Source organism: Marmota flaviventris, chromosome 8, assembly GCF_047511675.1.
Source record: "Marmota flaviventris isolate mMarFla1 chromosome 8, mMarFla1.hap1, whole genome shotgun sequence".
Lineage (NCBI taxonomy): Eukaryota > Metazoa > Chordata > Mammalia > Rodentia > Sciuridae > Marmota > Marmota flaviventris.
This window is the reverse complement of record NC_092505.1, coordinates 56,520,759-56,543,910: the sequence shown is the minus strand read 5'-3', so window position 1 is coordinate 56,543,910 and position 23,152 is coordinate 56,520,759. Positions and strand designations below refer to the sequence as shown.

Genomic DNA, 23,152 nt, shown 5'->3' with positions numbered 1-23,152 from the left:
CTAGGAATAGACAGGCATTCCCTCAACCTAATAAAAAAATATACAAAAAACACAAATGCAGTATATTTAATTGTCAGATACTGAAAGCAGTCCTCCTAAGATCAGAAACAGGACAAGCATGTCCACTCTTAGCACCTCTGTTTATCATTGTGTTGGAGGTTCTACCCAATATCACTGGGCAAGAAAAAAGAAATTTAAATGTAACCAGATTGGAAAGAAAGGAGGGGGAAAAAAAGGAAATTTTTGAAAAATACATGATTTTAAATATAGAAAAATTATCTGGAATTCACTACCAAACTGTTAGATCTAAAAGATGAGTTCAGCAAGATTTTACAAGATTAATGTGTAAAATCGATTGATTGTACATTAATAATGATCAACCCAAACATGAAATTAGGAAAATAATTTATAGTACTATCAATAATATAATATATTTAGGAGTAAATTTAACAAATCTATAGCATACTCTAAAGACTACAAAACAGCATTGAAAGAAATTAAAGGCCTTCAAAATAGAAAGTCATCCCATGTTCATGGGTTGGAAAGCTTAATACTGAAAAAATATTCTCAAATTTATCTACAAACTTGGTGCAGCCCTATTAAAATCCCAGCTGCCTTTGTTGCAGAAATTGATGGAAATGCAAGGGACCAGGAATAGCCAAAACAATCTTGAAAAAGGTGTTGGACAACTCATGTTTCTCAATTTTAAAACTGAGACAGGAGGATCGAGAATTCAAAGCCAGCCTCAGCAACTTAATGATCCCCCAAGCAACTCAACAAGACCGTGTCTCTAAAAAAAAATTTTTTTAAAGTCTAGGGACACTGGGGAAGAATAGTGTTACCTTAGATTAAGTAGAGAGAAGTGATGGGGGCGTTAAGGAGGGGATGCGGGGATAGGAAAGACTATAGAATGAAACAAACATTATTACTGTATGTACATGTGTGACTACATGACCAATGATTCTGCAACATGTACACTCAGAAAAATGAGAAATTTTGTCCCATCTATGACTGATAAATTAAAGTGCATAAATACATTCTGTCATGTATAACTAATTAAAACAAATTTAAAAATTTAAAAAATAAAAATCTTATGATTCATCTTTCCATTTAAAAATAAGAAAGGGCTGGGAATGTAGCTGAGTGGTTAAGTGCCCCTGGGTTCAATCCCTGGTACAAAAATAAATAAGTAAATAAATACCTAATATAATTACAAAACTAATCAAGACGGCATGATATTGACAATTATAGAAAGTATAGTACTGATTCATGCTCCAACATGGATGACCCTTGAAAACATGCTGATTGAAAGATGCCACTCACAAAAGACTGTATATTCTATGATTCCACTTAAATGAAATATCCTAATACTCAAATCCGTAAAGACTAAAAATAGGTTAGTGGTTGTCTAGAGCTGGGAGATTTGGAATTAATGGGTTATAGGGTTTCTTTAGGAGATGATCAAAAAATTCTAAAATTGAGCTGGGCACAGTGGCACGTGCCTATAATCCCAGTGGCTCCGGAGGCTGTTGCAGGAGAATTGTGAGTTTACAGCCAGCCTCAGCAAAAGGGAGGTGCTAAGCAACTCAGTGAGACCTTGTCTCTAAGTAAAATACAAAATAGGAGCTGGGGATGTGGCTCAGTAGTCAGGTGCCCCTGAGTTCAATCCCAGATACCTGCCCTCCCCCAAATTCTAAAATTATAATGGTTGCACTGTTATATAAATGTACTAAAAACCATTGGACTGTGTACTTTAATGTGTGAATCGTATTTTATATGAATAATATCCCATGAAATTTTTTACAAAAATGTCTATAGAAAGATGGTCAATGAGGCTAGGATTGTGGCTCAGTGGTGGAGTGCTTGCCTCACATGTGTGAGGCACTGGGTTCGATCCTCAGCACCATATTAAAAAAATAAATAAAATGAAGATATTGTGTCCATATACAACTAAAAACATATTTAAAAAAAAGAAAGATGGTCAAAGAATATGAATGAGGATATCACAGAACAAATACAAATAACTAATAAGTATATTCAAGATGCTCAGTGTTATTAATAATTAAAAGAAAGAACTGTAAGGTAAAATAACTCATTAACTTCTTGTTGCTCTTTAGATTGACAAAGAATAAAGAGATTGAGAATTCCAAAAAAATTTGGTAACAATCTTGTCTTTCAGAATTAGGAATCTATAAATTTACAGTTGAATTAACTAAAATGATATATGGTTAAGTGTCTTATAGAATTATTGTCCCTTTTCCTAAGAAAATATCCCTAGAAATAGAATTATCCAACAGAAAAGACCCCTAGAAACTACTAAGTCAACTCCCTTTACTGGGATTCACTTTTGTAACAAGTCAGTTAATGGCACAGATGAGTCTGTCATCTAAGTTTCCAGTATTTTTATTAATGTTGTGCTTTTCTACTTAAAATTGGGCACAGTTAACAAAATCTGTGCTGTGGAGGGAAGAATTGAGAGTCCTAAGAACTTTCCCTTTTGTAATAAGGCCAAACTAGTGTGGTTTGACTGTTCATTTTACTTCTGATTAATATTTAGCTAGACTTATTAAAATACTCATTAAATATTTTTATTTAGCTAGGTTTGTGCTTTAATTTGCTGCCTCTTGGTTTCTTTTTTTCTTTTAATATTTTTAGGTGTAGATGGACACATACCTTTATTTTGTTTATTTAATTTTTTTATGTGGTGCTGGGGATCGAACCCAGTGCCTCATGCATAGAGCAAGCGCTCTATCACTGAGCCACAACCCCAGCCTCTGGTTTCTTAATTTTGGATGCTTTCTTGTCTTGTTAAATTTTCCTGTACTGTCTATAAATTGGATCTGTCCTACATATGGATCAGAAATCCTATCCTTGATCAAACAAATGTTCTATTCTATTTTTGCCAAATTTCTTTCATATTCTTTTTTCTGAGTACCCTACTTATAGACAACCATCTTAGACCTCTTTTATAGTAAGGTATTGTTGGTTTGAATGAGATTTCTCTATAGAGTAACAGTTGTGTACTCCCTTGATTTTTTTTGACTATGTGGTGTGTCATTGGACTACCATGCTTCTTTATTTATAGCCTGACTTCCTACCTGTGACCTGCTGAACTTTGTATCTGTACATATCTGTCTTTCCCACTAGACTGAGCTATCTTGGCTAGGTGCTATGTTTTGCCTATCTTTATATATCTAGGGCTTATTTGATGCTCAGTAAATATTCGTTAAATAAATAAATACTTGAAGTATTCAACTTTTTGTGTCACTGGTTAACACTTTACTAATTTTTTTTCTTTCAGAATTTGGAGTTGTCTGCTTAATATTCTCTGCAACACTAGCTTATTTCCCACCCCGGCCTCCTCTTCCTCCCAGTGTTGCTGCAGCTAGCCAGAGGCTAAGTTATCGACGCAGCTTTTGTAGGCTATTAAGGTAAATATACTTGTGGTCATTGGGTGGTAGTGACTGGCACTTCAATATAATTCCATTTTTTTAAAAGATAATTTGAGATACTAATTTTCAGCAACCATTAATCAGTTTATAATTAATAAAATACTCATTAAATATTTTTATTTCCTATGAGAAATCTATCTTGAAAAATCACCCAAAACAAAACCTCTCTAATTTTTGCCTATCTACATACTACCTATAGTGTTATTTATTTACTATGTTTAAAGTCAAATATTTTTTAAGTAATTTTCTTTTATAAAGAAACTTATACTGGGGGCTGGGGATATAGCTCACTTGGTAGAGTGCTTGCCTTGCATGGCAAGGCCCTGGGTTCATCCCCTGCACCACCAAAAAAAAAAGAATCTTATATAGTAGTGTCCATGAAAGTATGGGTTTATGTATTTATTATGTTTTTCTAATATGGAGATTATTTTATTCATTATGTATTTGTCAATGCAAAATGAATAAAATAAACAATATTATTCCTGTATCACCTAAAGTCTTCTCATGTGCCACCAGTAGGATCACAATTTAAGAAACTTATTAATGTATTTTTTTTATTTTATTGGCAAAACTTAAATATAGTTAGGTAAATTCTACCCTTGAAAGCTCAAATGATTGGATTCTTAAAAGCTAAATTTGATTCTTGGGAGGCACAGAACATCACCATTGATTACGATTTGTAGTTGCACTTTTGAACTTACTTTCAGAACACCAGCAGCTCTCTCTGGTTGGTTCTTTCTTTTCTTGCCTTCTTTCCCCTCAGATGGTAAATTCCTCTATAATACTACTATCCAATATAGGAATATAATTTGATTCACAATGAGAATATGAATATAATTTGAATCACATATGTAATCTTTAATTTTCTAATAGTCTCTTTTAAAAAGATAAATAGAAACAAATAAAGACAATGTGTAGCATATTATACTCAACCCACTATATCTAAAACATCATTTTAACATGTAATCAATATTAATGATTGAGATATTTGACATTCTCATATTCACATAAAACTCTAATATCCAGTGTGTATTTTCCCTTACAGCACATTTCAATTTGGACACTAAATTTTTATTGGAGCATTTGATATATATTCGGCTGTCATTAAATTTACAATTGAAAAGTATTCATTGAGCAGATTTTCCCATTTTTCACTAAATTGAAAATAAGTAATTACCTTTTAAAATTTGAATTAACACAACTTTGATATTACAGAATAGTCTCAAATTCTATAGACAGTTGTTCAGAGCTTAATTGAAGATCTGTCACTTCTGTAGGATATAGTTTTTTCCTCACAATTTTTAACAAAATTTCCATAGCTTAAATAACATTTTCATCTCTCCATTGAGAAATGGTTTTCTTTTTCTATGAAAATCCAAACCATTTTATAGCTTACCAAAATTATAAGTTCAAATCTGTTAAAAATTTGTTTTAGAATGTTTGTTGGACATTTAATTCTGATTTCCAGCAACTAATTTTCTTAATACTTTTTTGACTGTTGAAAAGAAACTTCTTATGCATTTGCTGAGAATGTCTCTCTTTTTGTGTTTTTATTAGTGCATTATAATTATACATAATACTAGGGCTCATTGTGACATATTAATATGTAACATAATTTGCTCCATATCCTTCCCTCGTACCTCTCCCTTTTCCTGCCCTCTTCCCTCCCCCAACCCTCTTTCTCTACACTACTAGTCTACCTTCCATTTATTTTTTAAATTGATGCATTATAATTATACATAAAAAATAGGGTTCATTGTGCTATATTCATACATGCATGCACATAGCATAATTTGGTTGTTCTATATCTAACATAGATAGATATAGATACACACATGCACACACATATAAAATGGCTCTTAATATTGTCCACTTAAATAACTTAAATATTTTTTTCTTACATCAGACATTTCATTTTGTTCTGCTTCAGCAAATTGCAGTTGTCATTCATGGTGAAATTTTCAACATGCCTTTTTCCATTCTAGTCTCATATTTTCTTTCTACGTGAAATATTCAATTGAACAAATTATAAAGTTATATTAGTGTGTATGAAAAAATAATTGGAACTGAATCAGTTCATTGACACCAGGGAGATCAGTGGCATGTAATAACACTAGAAAACTCAGGTGCCAATGTGCTCACTCTGCCTTATGTGTTGCAGCTGGTAAAGTGAAACATAGTTCTACTACAAAATGCAGTTTGGGGGGCTGGTAATGTAGCTCAGTGGCAGAGCACTTGCCTAGTGTTACAAAGCCCTAAATTTGCCAACACCACAAAAAATAAAATAAATTTTTAAAAAAGATTTTTTAGTGGAAAAATACTTTTAATGCCTGTTTTAAAACTTAGACTTAAATTAGGCAAGATGAGATCAAATTTAAAAATTTCTCCTAAGTTACACTAGCCACATTTCATTATTTTTCAAACTTTGGTTCACAGCTAAATGATTTGGTGAGTTGACCATTACTTTTTTTAAACAAAGTGGAGTGGAACACAAGAAATATTTTTTTTCTTTTTAGAGGTATCAGGGATTAAGCTCAGGGGCACTTGACCACTGAGCCATGTCCCCAGCCCTTTTTTGTATTTGATTTATAAACATGGTCTCACTGAGCTGCTTAGTGCCTTGTTTTTACTGAGGCTGGCTTTGAACTCTCCATCCTCCTGCCTCAGCCTCCTGAGTTGCTGGGATTACAGGTGTACACTACCTCGCCCAGCACAGAATAGAAAATATTGTATCACATGTAGTAAGATTACTTTTTGTGAGACTTTTGTTTCTGTATATAATGGGTAAGTCACAAAGTAAAAATAAATTTCTTATTTTGGCATACAAGAAGTTTTGAAAACCACTTCTCTATACCACCTGATACATTGCCTTCAACATAATAGACAAAAGAAAAATGTTAGTTAAGTTGAATTATGGTCAGTAATATACATTTGTAAAATGACATTTTAAAATGGTAATTAAGAAAAACACACTATTTAACTAAATTTTTTCCATGCAAAGCCAGCAGCAAAAGTTTGATACCAGTACATAAAGCTAGAAAGTTAGATGGTAGTCATATAATAGTAACTCTGAACTAATAATTTTGAACTATTCTGTGGGAAATAGGAGTCAAAAAAGGCTTTTAAGCTTACTCAGTTAGGTACAAGATTTTTCTGACACAGAAGGAACAATAAATTATCCCTCTGACCACAGTATACCTGTGTTGGCTTCTAATTAGCCAAGAATCAAGATCCTCATTCTGTGTTTGAAACAAAGTATAATATCTTTCTTCTCCATAAAAAGCCTTTTTCACCAATGCTTGACCTACCTTTCTCTCTTCCCATTTGGTCTGTAACTTCTCCATTGCTACCTCTGCACCCTCCAGAGGAGGTCTGTGGGCCTGCCTTGCCCCAGTTCCCTTATCTATAGTATTAATTTTCCCTGAACTTTTCAAAGAACTTCCTGGATTAATCAAAATAACTGCCTCTCTAAATTTGACACATGACAGTAGAGTGTATTTTGACAAAAAGAAAAACCATCAACAAGTATGCTCCATGTTTTTCACCACAATTATTTATTTAATGCCCATATGTTTCCCTTCTCTTAATATGCTTTTAACCTGTATAACCTAATGTAAATATTCCTTTCCCTTTTTATGTTGGTGTCATGTTTGATGATAATTGGGTTTTGCCTTTTAAACTTTGAGAGAAGAGCATTAAGTTGAACATGTTCTTTATTTCAGGGCACATAAACACATTTATTCATTTATTTTTCATTCACTCTTTTGTTTATATCTCCTACTCCCATCCCACTCCCTCTACCTGGGCCACCTCTCAAATGCCTTTATGTGCATATCTTTTGTCTTTTTATTTGCAATATATGTATTGTTTAGTATGGATCTATGTTTAATTTATTTAAATAATGGCATATTTTATATATCATTCCATTTTAATTTTTTCATTAAGCATTATATGGATTTTTTTACTTTCTATTTTGAAATGTATGATAATATACAAGGTAGAATAGCATAACCCCCATATGTCCATTAGCCAATGTCTGTTATCAAATTGTGCAGCAAATTTTGTTCTATCTCTGCCTACCCTCTTCCCCTCTTCTTTGGAACAAATCATTTCATCCAGGTATATTTCAATATGTACAATATATTTTAAAAATACAAGGATCCTTTTAGCATAAATATAGTGCCATTATCTTACCTAAAAACTTTTTAATAATAATTGGCTAATACCAAATCAGTATTTAAATTTCCTATTATCTCATAAGTTCTGTTAACAGTTTGAGTCAAGATCTAGAGTAGGTCCACATATTGCATTTGGTTCAAATGCCTTAAAATCTAAGGATTTCCTTTCCATTTCTCTCTCTCTCTTTTTTTCATTATAACTTATTTGTTGAGGAGCTAGCTTTTTCACCCCCACAGTCTGGATTTTGTTGCTTGTCTCCTTGTGTAGTTTAACATGTTCCTCTGTCCTTTGTGTTTCCTGTAAATTGTTAGCCAGACCTATCTTCTGATTCCGGTTTAGTTTTTGATCTTCATGTGGACTGTTAGGAGATGAGGCTCCCTTCTTCCATGAGGAGGTATATGAGTTCTGCATAGTGATATGAGCACTCTATTTTGAAGATAGGTCCCCCCTGCTCTATTTGCATCTAGTTCTTTGTACTCCGTGATGTTAGTCTATCCCCCTATTCCCACTGTGTACCCAGATTGCGTGCAGTTTACTGCAGTGACACCCTCATACTTGTAACACAAGACCTGAGAATTTCCTTGGAAAGTAGACCCTGCAACAGGATTACAAGGTCATAGCGTAATCCAAGCTTAATTTTCCAGGTATTGCCATATTGGTCTCAAAGATGCCTGCTGAACTTGACATTATCCATTGTTCTAATTTTTGCCATTCTAAGATATAAACTAATATATCCCTTGTTTAATTTGCATTTTGTGACCATTAACAGGTTTCAAACTCTCTGTGTTTGTTTCATGTTACTGTAAACTTTTGTTCATAGCCTCTGCCCATTTCTTAATCATAATTTATCTTTTTCTTAATAATTTACATATTTTAGATATAAATTCCTTGTTGTTCCTCAAAATTTACAATATCTACTCCCAATCTGTAATCTGCCTGATAATTTTGTTCATGGATTCCTTAATTAATTTCTTGATTTTATCTTTCACATTTAGGTTTTCAATCCATCTAGAATCCATGTTAATATATGATGCTAACTAATGATGTAGGAGTCCCCCCCGAATAAATAAACTAGCACCACTTACTAAACATATTTAGCTTTTTGATTTGCAGTACTATCTTTATCGTATATCGAATTTCTGTGTCTTAGCTCTCAGTTCTTCATTGTTCTTTTTATTATTGAGTCAATACCACTCTGTTTTTATTACTTTGGTTGAAGTTTGTTGTCATATCTGATAGGAGAAGGGATCTCTCTTTCATCTTTTTTTTTTTTAATGGATGACTTACCTTTTTAAAGAGACTTTATTCTTGGATGTAAATTCTGGAGCAATTTCTTGATTTTCTAGGAAAACTACTACTGGAATTTTAATTGTGATTGCATTGAGTTCATAGATAAATTTGCATTGAATTGACAATATGAACTGTCTTTCCATCTATCTAGATTGTCTCAGTGACCTTCATTATTTTTTAAAAACTTTATTTGTTCTTTTTAGATACACATGACAGTAGAGTGTATTTTGACATATTTATACAAACATGAAATATATCTTATTCTAATTAGAATCCTAGTCTGTGGTGATACATGATATGGAGATTCATTGTGGTGTATTCATATATGTTCATAGAAAAGTTGTGTCAGATTCATTCCACTGTCTTTCCTATTCCAATCCCCCTTCCCTTCTCTTCATTCCCCTTTATGTAATCCACTGGACTTGTATTCTTCCCCTCCCAACCCCTTGTCATGTGTTAGCATCCATATATCAGAGAGAACATTCAACCTTTGGTTTGGGGGGACTGTTTTTTTCTTTTGCATGATAGTCTCCAGATTCATCCATTAACCAAGAAAAGTCATAAAGTCATTCTTTTTGTGACTAAGTAATATTCCATTGTGAATATATAATGTGTTTTCTTTTTTAATCAATTTTTAATATTTTATTTTTAAAAAAATTTGTTCTAATTAGTTATACATGACAGTAGAATGCATTCTGACACATTGTACACCAATGGAGCACAACTTCTCATTCCTCTGGCTGCACATGGTATAGTCACACCAGTAGTATAATCATACATGTATGATTTTTTTTTTCTTAAAACCTCAACAAATGAGTTCTTTTTTAATTTATTTTTTTAGTTTTAGGTGAACACAATATCTTTATTTTACATTTATGTGGTGCTGAGGATCGAACCCAGTGCCTCGTGCATGCTAGGCGAGCACTCTACCACTGAGCCACAGCCCCAGCCCCACATGTATGATTAAGATAATAATGTCTGTCTCATTCTACTGTCCTTCCCATCCCCACAGCCCCACCCCTCCCCTCAGTCCCTTCTGCACATTCCAAACTTCCTTCATTCTTCCCTAACCCCTCCCCACTATGGATCAGCATCTGCTTATCAGAGAAAATATTTGGCCTTTGATTTTTGGAGATAGGCTTATTTCACTTAGTATGATATTCTCTAGTTCCATCCATTTACCTGCAAATGCCATAATTTCATTCTTCTTTAAGGCTGAGCAAAATTCCGTTGTGTATATGTACCACATTTTCTTTATCCATTCATCTGTTGAAGGGCATCTAGGTTTGTTCCATAGTTATTGTGAATTGAGCTGCTATAAATATTGATGTGGATGTGTCACTGTAGTATGCTGATTTTAAGTCCTTTGGGTATAAACTGAGGATTGGAATAGCTGGGTCAAATGGTGGATCCATTCCCAGTTTTACAAGGATTTTCTATACTGTTTTCCAGCTCGGTTGCACTAATTTGCAGTCCCACCAGCAATGTTTGAGTGTACCCTTTTCCCCTCATCCTGAACATATTTTTTGTTACTGTATTCTTTTTGTTGTTGTTGTTGTTGTTTTGTTTTATTGATTTTATTTTTTTAAATACATGACAGCGGAATGCATTACAGTTCTTATTACACATATAGAATACAGTTTTTGATATCTTTGTATATAGTGTATATTCATGCCAATTCATGCTTTTATACATGTACTTTGATTTTTTTACATTACAATTCTTATTACATATATATACCACAATTTTTCATATCTGTTTATATATAAAGTATGTTGACACCCAATTCGAGTCTTCATATATGTACTTTGGATAATGATGTGCATCACATTCCACTGGCCTTGTTAAACCCCTGCCCCCTCCCTTTCCCTCCCACCCCTCTTCCCTATCTAGAATTCATCTAATCCTCCCATGCTCCCCACTCCCTACCCCACTATGAGTCAGTCTCCTTATATCAGAGAAAACATTCAGCATTTGTCTTTTGGGGATTGGCTAACTTCGCTTAGTATTATCTTCTCCAATGTCTCCATTTACCTGCAAAAGCCATGATTTTATTCTCTTTTAATGCTGAGAAAAATTCTATTGTGTATATATGCCACATTTTTTTATCCATTCATCCACTGAAGTGCATCTAGGTTGGCCCCACAGTTTAGCTATTGTGAATTGTGCTTCTCTAAACATTGATGTGGCTGTGTCCCTGTAGTATGCTGTTTTTAAGTCCTTTGGGTATACTCTGAGGAAAGGGATAGCTGGGTCAAATGGTAGTTCCATTCCCAGATTTCCAAGGAATCTCCATACTGCTTTCCATATTGTCTGTACCAATTTGCAGTCCCACCAGCAATGTATGAGTGTACCTTTTTCCCCACATCCTCACCAACATTTATTGTTGTTTGTCTTAATAATAGCTGCCATTCTGACTGGAGTGAGATGATATACTAGAGTAGTTTTGATTTGCATTTCTCTGATTGCTAGAAATGATGACCATTTTTTCATATATTTGTTGATTGATTGTATATCCTCTTCTGAGAAGTGTCTGTTCAGGTCCTTGGCCCATTTGTTGATTGGGTTATATGTTTTTTTGGTGCTTAGCTTTTTGAGTTCTTTATGTATCCTAGAGATTAGTGCTCTGTGTGATGTGTGAGGACATAATATCAGAAAACTTTCCAAATCATGAAGAATGACTTGGAAATCCAAAAATTTGCTCCCAGGATGTGGGCTCTCTGTTCACCTCACAGATTATTTTCTTTGCTGAGAAGAAACTTTTTAGTTTGATTCAATCCCATTTATCGATTCTTGATTTTAATTCTTGCGTTATAGGTGTCTTATTCAGGAAATTGGGGCCAATCCCACATGATGAAGATTAGGGCCTACTTTTTCTTCTATTAGACACAGAGTCTCTGGTCTAATTCCTAAGTCCTTGATCCATTTTGAGTTAAGTTTTGTGCATGGTAGGAGATAGGGGTTTAATTTCATTTTGTTGCATATGGATTTCCAGTTTTCCCAGCACCATTTGTTGAAGATGCTGTCTTTTCTCCAGTGCATGTTTTTGGCACCTTTGTCTAATATAAGATAATTGTAATTTTGTGGGTTAGTCTCTGTGTCCTCTATTCTGTACCATTGGTCTACCAATCTGTTTTGGTGCCAATACCATAATGTTTTTGTTACTATTGCTCTGTAGCATAGTTTAAGATCTGGTATAGCGATGCCACCTGATTCACTCTTCCTGCTAAGGATTGCTTTAGCTATTCTGGGTCTCTTATTTTTCCAGATGAATTTCATGATTGCTTTTTCTATTTCTATGAGGAATACCATTGGGATTTTGATTGGAATTGCATTACATCTGTATAGTGCTTTTGATAGTATGGTCATTTTGTATTAATTCTGCATATCCAAGAGCAAGGTAGATCTTTCCATCTTCTAAGGTCTATTTTGATTTCTCTCTTTAGGGTTCTGTAGTTTTCATTGTATAGATCTTTCACCTCTTTTGTTAAGTTGATTCCCAAGTATCTTTTTTTTTTTTTTTTTTTTGAGGTTGTTATGAATGGGGTAGTTTTCCTCATTTCCTTCTCAGAGGCTTTGTCACTGATATACAGAAATGCCTTTGATTTATGGGTATTGATTTTATATCCTGCTACTTTGCTGAATTCATTTACTAGTTCTAGAAGTTTTCTGGTGGAGTTTTTTGGGTCTTCTAGGTATAGAATCATATCGTCAGCAAATAGTGCTAATTTAAGTTCTTCTTTTCCTATACATATTCCTTTGATTTATTTCGTCGAATTGCTCTGGCTAGTGTTTCAAGAATTATGTTGAATAGAAGTGGTGAAAGAGGGCATCCCTGTCTTGTTCCAGATTTTAGAGGGAATGCCTTCAATTTTTCTCCATTTAGAATGATGTTGGCTTGAGGCTTAGTGTAGATAGCATTTATGAAGTTGAGATATGTTCCTGTTATCCCTAGTTTTTCTAGTGTTTTGAACATAAAGGGGTGTTGTATTTTGTCAAGTGCTTTTTCTGCATCTATTGAGATGATCATATGATTCTTATCTTTAAGTCTATTGATGTGATGAATTACATTTATTGATTTCTATATGTTGAACTAACCTTGCATCCCTGGGATGAATCCCACTTGATCATGGTGCACAATCTTTTTGATATGTTTTTGTATTCGATTTGCCAGAATTTTATTGAGAATTTTTGCATCTATGTTTATTAGAGATATTGGTCTGAAGTTTTCTTTCTTTGATGTGTCTTTGCCTGGTTTTGGGATCAGGGTAATATTGTCTTCATAGAATGATTTTGGAATTACTGCCTTTCTTTTTTTATATTTCCTGAAATAAATTAAAGAGTATTGGTATTAGTTCTTCTTTAAAGTTCTTTCAGAGGTTGATGTATGTTGTTCCAGGATCTTCTAGCTTTCAGGGTCTGTGTTAAAAAATCTGCCGTTATCCTAATTGGTTTTCCTTGTATGTAATCTGATTCCTTTCTCTTGTGGCTTTTAAAATTCTCTCCTTTTGGGCTGGGGATGTGGCTCAAGCGGTAGCGTGCTCGCCTGGCATGCATGCGGCCCGGGTTCAATCCTCAGCACCACATACAAACAAAGATGTTGTGTCCACCGAAAACTAAAAAATAAATATTAAAAAATTCTCTCTCTCTCTCTCTCTCTCTCTCTCTCTCTCTCTCTCTCTAAAAAAAAAAAAAAAAATTCTCTCCTTTTTCTCTGTGTTGGGCATTTTCATTATAATGTGCCTTGGTGTGGATCTGTTGTGATTTTTGTACATTTGGCGTCATCCTGTAGGCTTCTTGAATTTGGATTTCCAATTCATTCTTCATGTTTGGAAAGTTTTCTGATATTATATCATTGAATAGATTGTTCATTCCTTTGGTTTGGACCTCTATGCCTTCCTCTATCCCAATAACTCTTAAATTTGGTCTTTTTATGCTATCCCATATTTCTTGAATGTTCTGTTCGTGGTTTCTTATCATTTTCACTGTATGGTCTTTATTCTTTTCAAGATGATTTATTTTATCTTCATTGTCTGATGTCCTACCTTCTAAGTGGCCCACTCTGTTGGTGATGCTTTCCTTTGAGTTTTTAATTTATTATTTCTTTCATTTCAAGGATTTCTGTTTGGGTTTTTTTTTTTTTTTTAGAACCTCTATCTCTCTGTTGAGGTGATCTTTTGCTTCTTGGATTTGTTTCTGTAGCTTATGGTCAAAGTGATCTTTCACTACCTGTATTTGTTCTCTTATGTCTTCTTTGAGATCCCAAAACATTTTAACCATGTATATCCTGAAATCTTTCTCTGTAATTTTTTCTGCTCTAGCTGACAATACTTCTAATGATGTGTCTTCTTGATTTGTTTGTGTTACTTTCTTCCCTTGTCTTTTCATATTGCTCATGTGTCTTCCTTTCCAGCTCTGTGGATCTGGTGTGTTATTGTTTTTACCCTATAGATTTGTAGTGCTCTTGTAGGGTTCCAAGATCTTTCTTTTGTGGGGAAGAACAATGTTAACGGATCCCAATATCAACAATACATCACCTGTGAACAAATTGTTGTTATTAAGACATTTACAGTTTAGTCTCAATGTCCAGAAATATTGGATTCAATTATTATTTAAAATATAATCAGTAGTTTCATAAAAAGGTTTACCATTTCTGGCGGTAGACAATGAACTGGGTGTCAGGCGTAGGGTGATATGCTGAGGGGAAAAGATGTGACGGTATAGAATTAATATATTTTAGGAAATGTGAAGGAGAAATCTAATGAAGAGGCTTATTTCCAGGGGAATATACAGGAAGTAATTTAGGGTAGACAATTACATAGGACAACAGTAGAGTACATAAAACAAACACACATATGTATTTAGAAAAATACAGAATGTGAAAATAGTAAAATTTGGACGGTGAAGGAAGAAGAAAGAGTAAAACAAAAAAGGGAAAGAAAGAAAAAGAGAAGAAAAAGGAAAAGGGGGCTTATGCAATTCCTCTATATTATATTATTCAGGTGACTCAGTCCTCAAAGTCCTATTTTATGCAAAGTTCTTGGTTTTACATATGTTGGGGATGTGAGGGCCAGAGGATAGAAGGGTAGAAGAGACAGAAGAAGAAGGGGGAAAAATACTCTTAGAGATCCATTTCTTTCTCTTCTCATCTAGTAGGTGGGGTTGTCTCATCTAGCAGGTGTCTCTGCCCTCAGGATGGTGTAGGTAATCAGGGTGTGAAGACTGGACCTGGTGTAGAGCCTCTGGAAGTGGGGAGTTCTGTCCACCAGTCCCAACAGGAAAATTGCACCTCATGGGTCTTTTTTTGTGACCAATCATCTGACTTGTGCCCTCGATACCATCTCCCTCTCTTGCCTGTAGTTTTCCCAGATCCTAGTCCCTCTATTATGATCCAGACTTTAGTCCCTTCCCCTCTCTTACTTATCAGGTCCCAACTACGGGACCTGTCACCCCCAGGCTCACACCAGGTGGGCAGCGCCATGTTCACACTGCACTCTGGTCCAACTGAGAGCTATTTTTGTGTTGGGTGGTCACTGTGATGAGTTACCGCTGCTTGGGGGCGGGGGGGGGGGGGATAGGTATTCAGATACCTGCTTAGATGGTGACCTGATCTGGTAGCCATGCCCACCACAAAATGGCGATGAAGGTTTTCCAAGGTGGAATCAGTCTGCTTCCAGTGCTGGGGTGTCTGATGATGTGGGGGAAGCTGGGCGATGGCCTTGTGCTGTCGATAGGTAGCAGCCGAGTGACCTGCGTGGGAGTGGAAGGCAGCCTGGAGTTCTGCAGAGGTGCAGGATAGGTTGTTCTGCTAAGCCACTTGTGAGCCGTCGGTGAGCTAGAATTGTGGGCTTTGGGTCCAGAGTCTAGAGACTTACTCAAGCACAGAGGCTCTGATTTCTTTGTGGGTGGTTGCAGCGCTGGTGATTTCTGCAAAAATCCGCTGTATAGGGGTCCTCTCACACTCTTGATGTTGTATTCCATCTAGGCGAGACCTTGTGGAGAAGCTGCCTGTCTGCTTTCTTGGTTTCATGCCACAGACCTCCTCTGTTCTGCCATCTTGGATCTCCCCTGTTACTTGTATTCTTGATTGTTGCCTTGCCGAATAGAGTGAGATGAAATCTCAGTGTAGTTTTGATTTGCATTTCTCTAATTGCTAGTGATATTGAACATTTTTTCATATACTTGTTGACCATTCGAATTTCTTCTGTGAAGTGCCTGTTCAGTTCCTTTGCCTATGTATTGATTGGGTTATTTTATTTATTTATTTTGGAGGGGTATTTTTTAGTTCTTTGTATATCCTAGATATTAAAGCTCTATCAGAGGTGCAGATGGCGAAAATTTTCTTCCATTCTGTAGGCTCTCTCTTCACTCTCTTTATTGTTTCCTTTGCTGTGAAGAAGCTTTTTAGATTGATACCATCCCATTTGTTGATTTTTGATTTTCTTTCTTGTACTTTAGGAGTCTTGTTGAGGAAGTCAGTTCCTAAACTGACATGATAAAGATTTGGCCTACATTTTCTTCTAGTGGGTGCAAGGTCTCTGGTCTAGGTCTTTGATCCTCAGTGGCCTTAATTAAATTAAAGGTGACTTCCCCCTACACACACACACACATACAAACACATACACACACACACACACACACACACACACACACGGACCTCCCACCCTACAGAGATTCCTGGCCTTTCTGGTTTATTCCTAGATTCTCTCTCTCTCTCTCTCTCTCTCTCTCTCTATATATATATATATATATATATATATATATATATATATTTATTTTAAAGCTATTTGAATGGTATCTAATTTTCATTACATTTTTACCTTATATTTAAAATTCATGTTAAATTTTTTACTCTGAGGTAATTGTAGATTTCCATGCAGTGTAGGAAATAATAGAGAAAGATAGCATGTACTGTTCACCCAGTTTCCCCCAGTGATAACATCCTGCAAAAGTAGAGTATCACAGACAAAACACTGACGTTGATGCAGTCATGATACAGAAAGGTTTCATCCCGCAAGGATCCCTCATGTTGTCCTTTTACAGCCACGCTTAGTCCTCTCCCACTTGACTCCTCAATTCCTAGAAAGTACTACTCTGTTCTCTGTGACTACAACTTTGTTATTTCAAGAAGCTTATATAATATAAGTAATATTTAATACGTAAAAGTTTGGCCTTTTTTACTCAGTGTAATTTTCTGGAGAGTAATCCAGTTTGTTGGCTACATCACTAGTTCATTGCTTTCTGTTGCTGAGCAGTATTCCATGATATGGTTGTACCAGTTTACTTAACCATTTACTTGCTGAGTGATATCTGGGTTATTTCTACATTTTGGCTTTTACTTAAAAGTTTCTATAAACATTTGTATACAGGTTTTGAGTGAATGTAAGTTTTAATTTTCTGGGATAAATATACAGCAGTGCGTTTGCTGGATTGTAAGGTAGTAGTGGTAGTTTGGGATTGTTGTTGTTGTTTGGTTTTTTTTTTTTTTTTTCCCTACATTTATCAGTGTGGTTTTACCATTTTTTATTACCATGAGCAGTGCAAGTCATCCACTCTTTGTGCATCCTTGTCAGATTTTTGTGTTATCACAATGTTTTTATTTTAGTCCTTTTGATAGGTATGTAGAGATATAATTCTGTGGAGGACACTTAGCAGTATCTAGTAAAGCTACAAATATACAAACGCTTTGACCTGGCAGTTGCACATTGGAATTGATCCTATGGGTGCACTAGCACAGATATGAAATGACTTTATAAGATCAAAAGAGTAAAAGTTCATATGTATGGTTACATAAATTTATGATAAATCCACATCGTGGATACCATGCAGCTCTAAGAATGAACAAGGTATTTATGTACTGTTTATAGAAAGAGTTATAAGAACTCTTCATTTTAAAAAAGCAAGGTTCAGGAGCTATGGATTTAGCTCATGGTCGAGCATTTGCCTTGTATGCACAAGGTCCCCAGCCCTGAAAAAAATAGCAAAGTTCAGCAAATGTAGATTGGGAGGAAAATATACATATATTTGCATTGGACAGTTACCCACAAGATTGACAACATTGGTAATTATAAGAAGAGGAAAATAGAAGTAAAAGGGATATTTCCCTCCATATTTTTATAACTTTCAATTTTGAGCTACTTGAATTATATTGCCTATTTAAATATCTTCAACAGAAAACTTTAATAATAATAAAACAAAAATGAAATCTACTGTCTAAAAATTTTCAAATTAGAAAATTGTACATTTCTTTTACTTTTCTTTTACAGCAATTTGAGATTTTTGATGATTGCTTTAGCATATGCTATCCCACTTGGTGTATTTGCTGGCTGGTCTGGAGTTCTGGACTTAATTTTAACGCCAGTGCATGTTAGCCAAGTAAGTAATTTATTTCTTTATATGTAATAGGTACTTTAGTTAATTTAATTTATAAATACTGATTACATGTTCTTGGTTTTAGCTTGAAAGACTGAGTAAAATATTGTCCTAAATCACTGTTGCAAAATCAAGATTCTTGTGAAACAGTTTAAAACTTGATTTTGATAACAGCCATGAATTTTACATTTTTGGATGAAATTAATGATGTAATAAACAGACATCTTTGTTGACCTCTTCATTTATCCTTGCTTTATACTTCATAGAGGAGAATATTTATAAAGAAAATTATGGGGCTGGGGTTGTAGCTCAGAGGTAGAGTGCTTGCCTAGCACTTGTGGAGCACTGGGTTCAATCATTAGCACCACATGAAAATATAAATAAATTCATAAATTTATGTATTGTGTATTGGAATATATATGTGTATATGTGTGTGTGTGTGTGTGTGTGTGTGTGTGTGTGTGTTGCTAGGGATTGAATCACTTTCTGTGTTCCTTGATTTTTGACTGAGTGCTAGACATAGCATATGAAAAGTTGTAAAAGAACTTAACCTTCAAGATGATGTTATTTTCTTCCAGAGAGAATTTGTGAGGTATTTTTTTCTGACACAAATCACCTTAATCTAGTTTCAGGGATTGAGATCATTTAAGGCAAGGCTTTGGTGCCTCAGAGTGATCTTTTTCCAGTGCCCCTTACTCTTTGAATATGGTCCTTCAGAGTGCCTGGTTGAAGTCTGTCATTGTTACAAGGCTACCTCACCTCAAGCAGGTCCCAAATTCATATTTTTTAGGTCAATGAGGCTTATAATAATTTTCCCTCCCTTAGCCTCATTTTCTTCTTTTTTAAAATTTTTTAAAAATTTTAATTTGTTATATATGACAACAGAATGCATTACAATTCATATTACACATATAGAGCACAATTTTTCATGTCTCTGGTTGTACACAAAGTAGAGTCACATCCTTCATGTCTTCATACATGTACTTAGGGTAATAATGACCATCGCATTCTACCGTCTTTCCTATCCCTGTGCCCCCTCCCTTCCCCTCCCTCCCCTTTTCCCCTTTGCCCTATCTAGAGTTCTTAGCCACATTTTCTGAAATCAGGAGACACCTCTAAATGGAAATTGTCTCCAAATACTAGGCATGTCTTTCTGGATTTCCTTCCCATCCTAGATCATGTTTTCATAATTCTGGATTACCCTGTGGAATCTCTCTTCAGATAGATTTTCCACCAGATACTAATTCAAATCACTACTGTACTTTTGTTAGTCCATCCAGGCCTTAGACTGGGTAATTTATAACAAGAGAAACTTATTTCTCCCTGATCTGGAAGCTGGGAAGTCCACAATCAAGGCACCAGCAGATTTGGTATATGAAGAGAGATGGCCCTCTGCCTCAAGCTGGAGCCTTCTTGCTGTGTTCTCACATGGCAGAAGGGACAAGGCATTACCCTTTGACGTCTTTTATAAAGGGCACTAATTCTGTCCATGGAGGAAGAGTTCTCAGGACTTGATCATCTTCTAAAGCCCACCTCTTAATATTATGACATTGGAAGTAAGTTCTAATGCATGAGTTTTAGGACACCAACGTTCAGAACATAGTGGTATTTTTACCATAAAAGAAATGCTTTCTCTTAGTTTTCTGACCTGTTTTTCTGGACAGCAGGTATTCCAAGCATGCTCAGTTCTGATAAGGAAAAGTAAAGTACCTGTTTAAATGGTGCTAATTTTGCATGTCTGTGCTTTGTATTGTAAACCCTAGGAAGCCCTTTCAGGAATCTTTCTCTATACAAACACTGCCAGATACAGAGACCTTGAATTAAAGGTATTAAGGCAAAATTTTAAATTAAAGCAAAGAAAAATTTTAATTATAAAATAGAATTTTATTAACTAGAAGTGAGTATCATGAAAAAAGGAGGCAAAATGCACAAACTGGCCTGAAAGGCCAAGCAGCAGAACCACCAGCTCACAGAGGTTCTTAGCCAGGCACAAGACCCCACTCACCTAAAGGACAAGTGGGAATGTCTGTAGGGGCCTAATAGCATTAAGTAAACTTTAGACAATGGATATTAAATGCCCTGACATGAGAGGGGTAGTCCTGCAGAGCCAAGAGTCCTCCTGCCCCAAATGCCAGTGTTATAAAAAACTCATGGTAATATAAGTTTCAGGATGTCATCTTTCTCCAAAGCATTTGTTTGCTTCTGGTGGCAAACACTGGTATAGCAAAAAAACCTCTGTGAAGCTCTCGTATTCCTTAGAGTAGACTAAGCTGCTGTTCTCCCCATATTCTGAGACTTCATAAGAAGTTTCTCTTTCACATAGAATCTAGGACAGCGTGCACAATGCTCTAGGAACATTGGCCAAAGTTGGGACAATTCTTTTCCTAGTGCTGATTTAGAGACTTGGATATTGCTTCTGTCCCCCAGGACCTTGTCATATGCATGTGTGCTTCTCGGTGACCACATTCAGACTGTAGTGGTAGAAAGGGAAAGAAAGCATGGAGGAAACATATAGCTGTCTTCAGGTTCTATTCTAACCTGTAGATGGCATACCCCGCTTCTGCTCACTTCCGTCAATGAGAACTTAGTCACATGGTCACATGTACCAGACAGGAGTGGACACATATAATTTAACTAAGTACCCAGGTAGAAGAAGATAACATTTGAAAGACAGCTGGCAAACCCTGATACCAGTGTATGATTCAAAGTAATAAAAGATAAAAATTAGTTTGGACAACTCTCAAATGCCAGGTCAAGTTTGAACTTTGTCCTGTAGCCAGAAGGACAGCTGGGGTAACTATCCTGGCAGTAGTGGGCAAAATAAATTCTGAAGACCATTTCAGAAGTTTTTACAGGAATATGGAAATGAGAAACAAGATACTAAGCAAGTATGTTGGTCCTGGGAAGGGGAAAGAGGAGAAACAAATGCAACGATGTTAAGAGACACAAACAGCAACTAACATGTATTGAACACTTTACATTTACTAACTGATCTGACTCTTAATAAGTGTATGTGTGTGTGTGTGTGTGTGTTTGTGTGTGTGTTTTAATCCCCATTCCACTAGTATGGAAATTGAGGCTTAGAGTATGTATGGGGGCAGAAGGCAAGTCATAATAGGAGTTACAGTTATATTTTATCTAAAGAAATTATAAAGTCAGCATACTATAACAATACATATATACTTGTGTTTTTGGCAATGACCAAGTTATGGAGCCAGCCTAGGTGTCTGTCAACAGACGAATGTATAAAGAAAATGTGATATATAGATATATATATATACACACACACATACATACATGCATACATACATACACACAATGGAGTTTTGCTCAGCCATAAAGAATGAAATTGTATAATTTACAAGAAAATGGATGGAACTTGAGGGCATTATGTTAAACAAAATAAGCCAGACTTAGAAAGTCAAGGGGTCATATGTCTTTTTTCATATGTGGAATTTAGAGAAAAGAAAGGAAAAAAGCAAAGGATCAAGGATCTCATGAAATTAGAAGGGAGACCAGTAGAGTAGGAGAGGGTATTCTGGTCAGCTTTTGCATCACTCATACCGACATACCTGATAAGAGCAGTGAAGAGGAGGAAAAGGTTTATTTTGGCTCACAGTTTCAGAGGTTTAATACATGTTAGGCTGACTCTACAGCTGTAGGCCCAAGGTGAGGCAGAACATCTGGTGGAAAGGTGTGAAGGAGGAAAGCAGCTCAGGATGGCAACCAAGAAGCAGAGAGAGAGCTCCACTCACCAGGGACAAAATATAAACACCAAAGTCACACTCCCAATGACCTACTTACTCCAGCCACACCTTACCTGCCAACAGCTACTGCCCACTTAATCCATCAGTGGATTAATACACCGATTAGGTAGTACCTCTCATAATCTAACCATTTTACCCCTGAAAATTCTTACATTATCTCACACATGAGATTTTGGGGGACACCTCAACTAAACCATATAACAGAAGAGGGTAAGGGGGAGGGAAAGAAGGGAGGAGAAAGGGAGATACTAGGAAATGAAATTATTTATCCCACTAATATGCATAATTGTCATTCACCAATTTAAATTAATTTTTTAAAAGAGTTAAAGTACATGAGTGATGAGGAAATGTAGCAGGATTTGTAGATTGCCCTGAAAGAGTTTGGCCATGAAGAACATCAGATAAATAGAGAAGCATCATTGGGCAATAACAAATGTGGACATTTATTGAGTACTTCCTGTGTGCTGGCCATTGACCTTAGTCCTGTATACTCATTATCTCACTGCATCCATTTTATAAGTAAGAAGACATAATTTTTCCAGAATGACAAAGCTAGTAAATGGCAGGGATGGAAATGTTTAGTCAAGGGAAGAATATTCTATACACTTGAACCCAACTCAGCTTCTCTTTCTCTATCCACTCTCTTGCTCAGCCACATATTTCTCCCTCCCTCCCTCCTTCTCTCTTCTCTCAGTACATTTTTAGATATTGCCAAACATTTTATCCCCTAATTATTTCCTAGTAGTTTCATGTATGCTGGTGATATTTAAACTTTTTGAACTCAGTGATCATTTCCTCTCCTTTTCCCATTGTCTTAAGCATTCCTAGTACAATGAAGAACATAATGGAAAATATATTTAATGACATTGATTACTTGGTTGCTTTAAACATTCCAATAAAAAGTTAATCAAGGACATACTTACATTAGTTTGTGTTAATCAGCTACATGTGAATCCTTTCATTTTGTCCATTTTCTTAAATGATATTTCCCAGATCTGTTGCCAATTGGCTGTTAACACATTGTTCATAAAGGTTTTCTTTTTCATTTTCTAAATTGCAACATGAAAGTCTTGCCTGAAATATGTCTCCTGC

At 35.4% G+C, this 23,152-nt stretch overlaps 1 protein-coding gene across 3 annotated transcripts in view; it reads left to right on the top strand.

Moving 5' to 3' along the window:
- Slc49a4 (solute carrier family 49 member 4) overlaps positions 1-23,152 on the top strand; it is a 136,472-nt gene that overhangs the window by 66,445 nt on the left and 46,875 nt on the right. For all 3 annotated transcript variants that reach the window (XM_071615283.1, XM_071615284.1, XM_027935940.2), the window contains exons 4-5: positions 3,302-3,431; positions 18,188-18,296. In XM_071615283.1, coding sequence (XP_071471384.1) covers positions 3,302-3,431; positions 18,188-18,296 — 239 coding nt within the window. The remainder of the gene's footprint in view (positions 1-3,301; positions 3,432-18,187; positions 18,297-23,152) is intronic.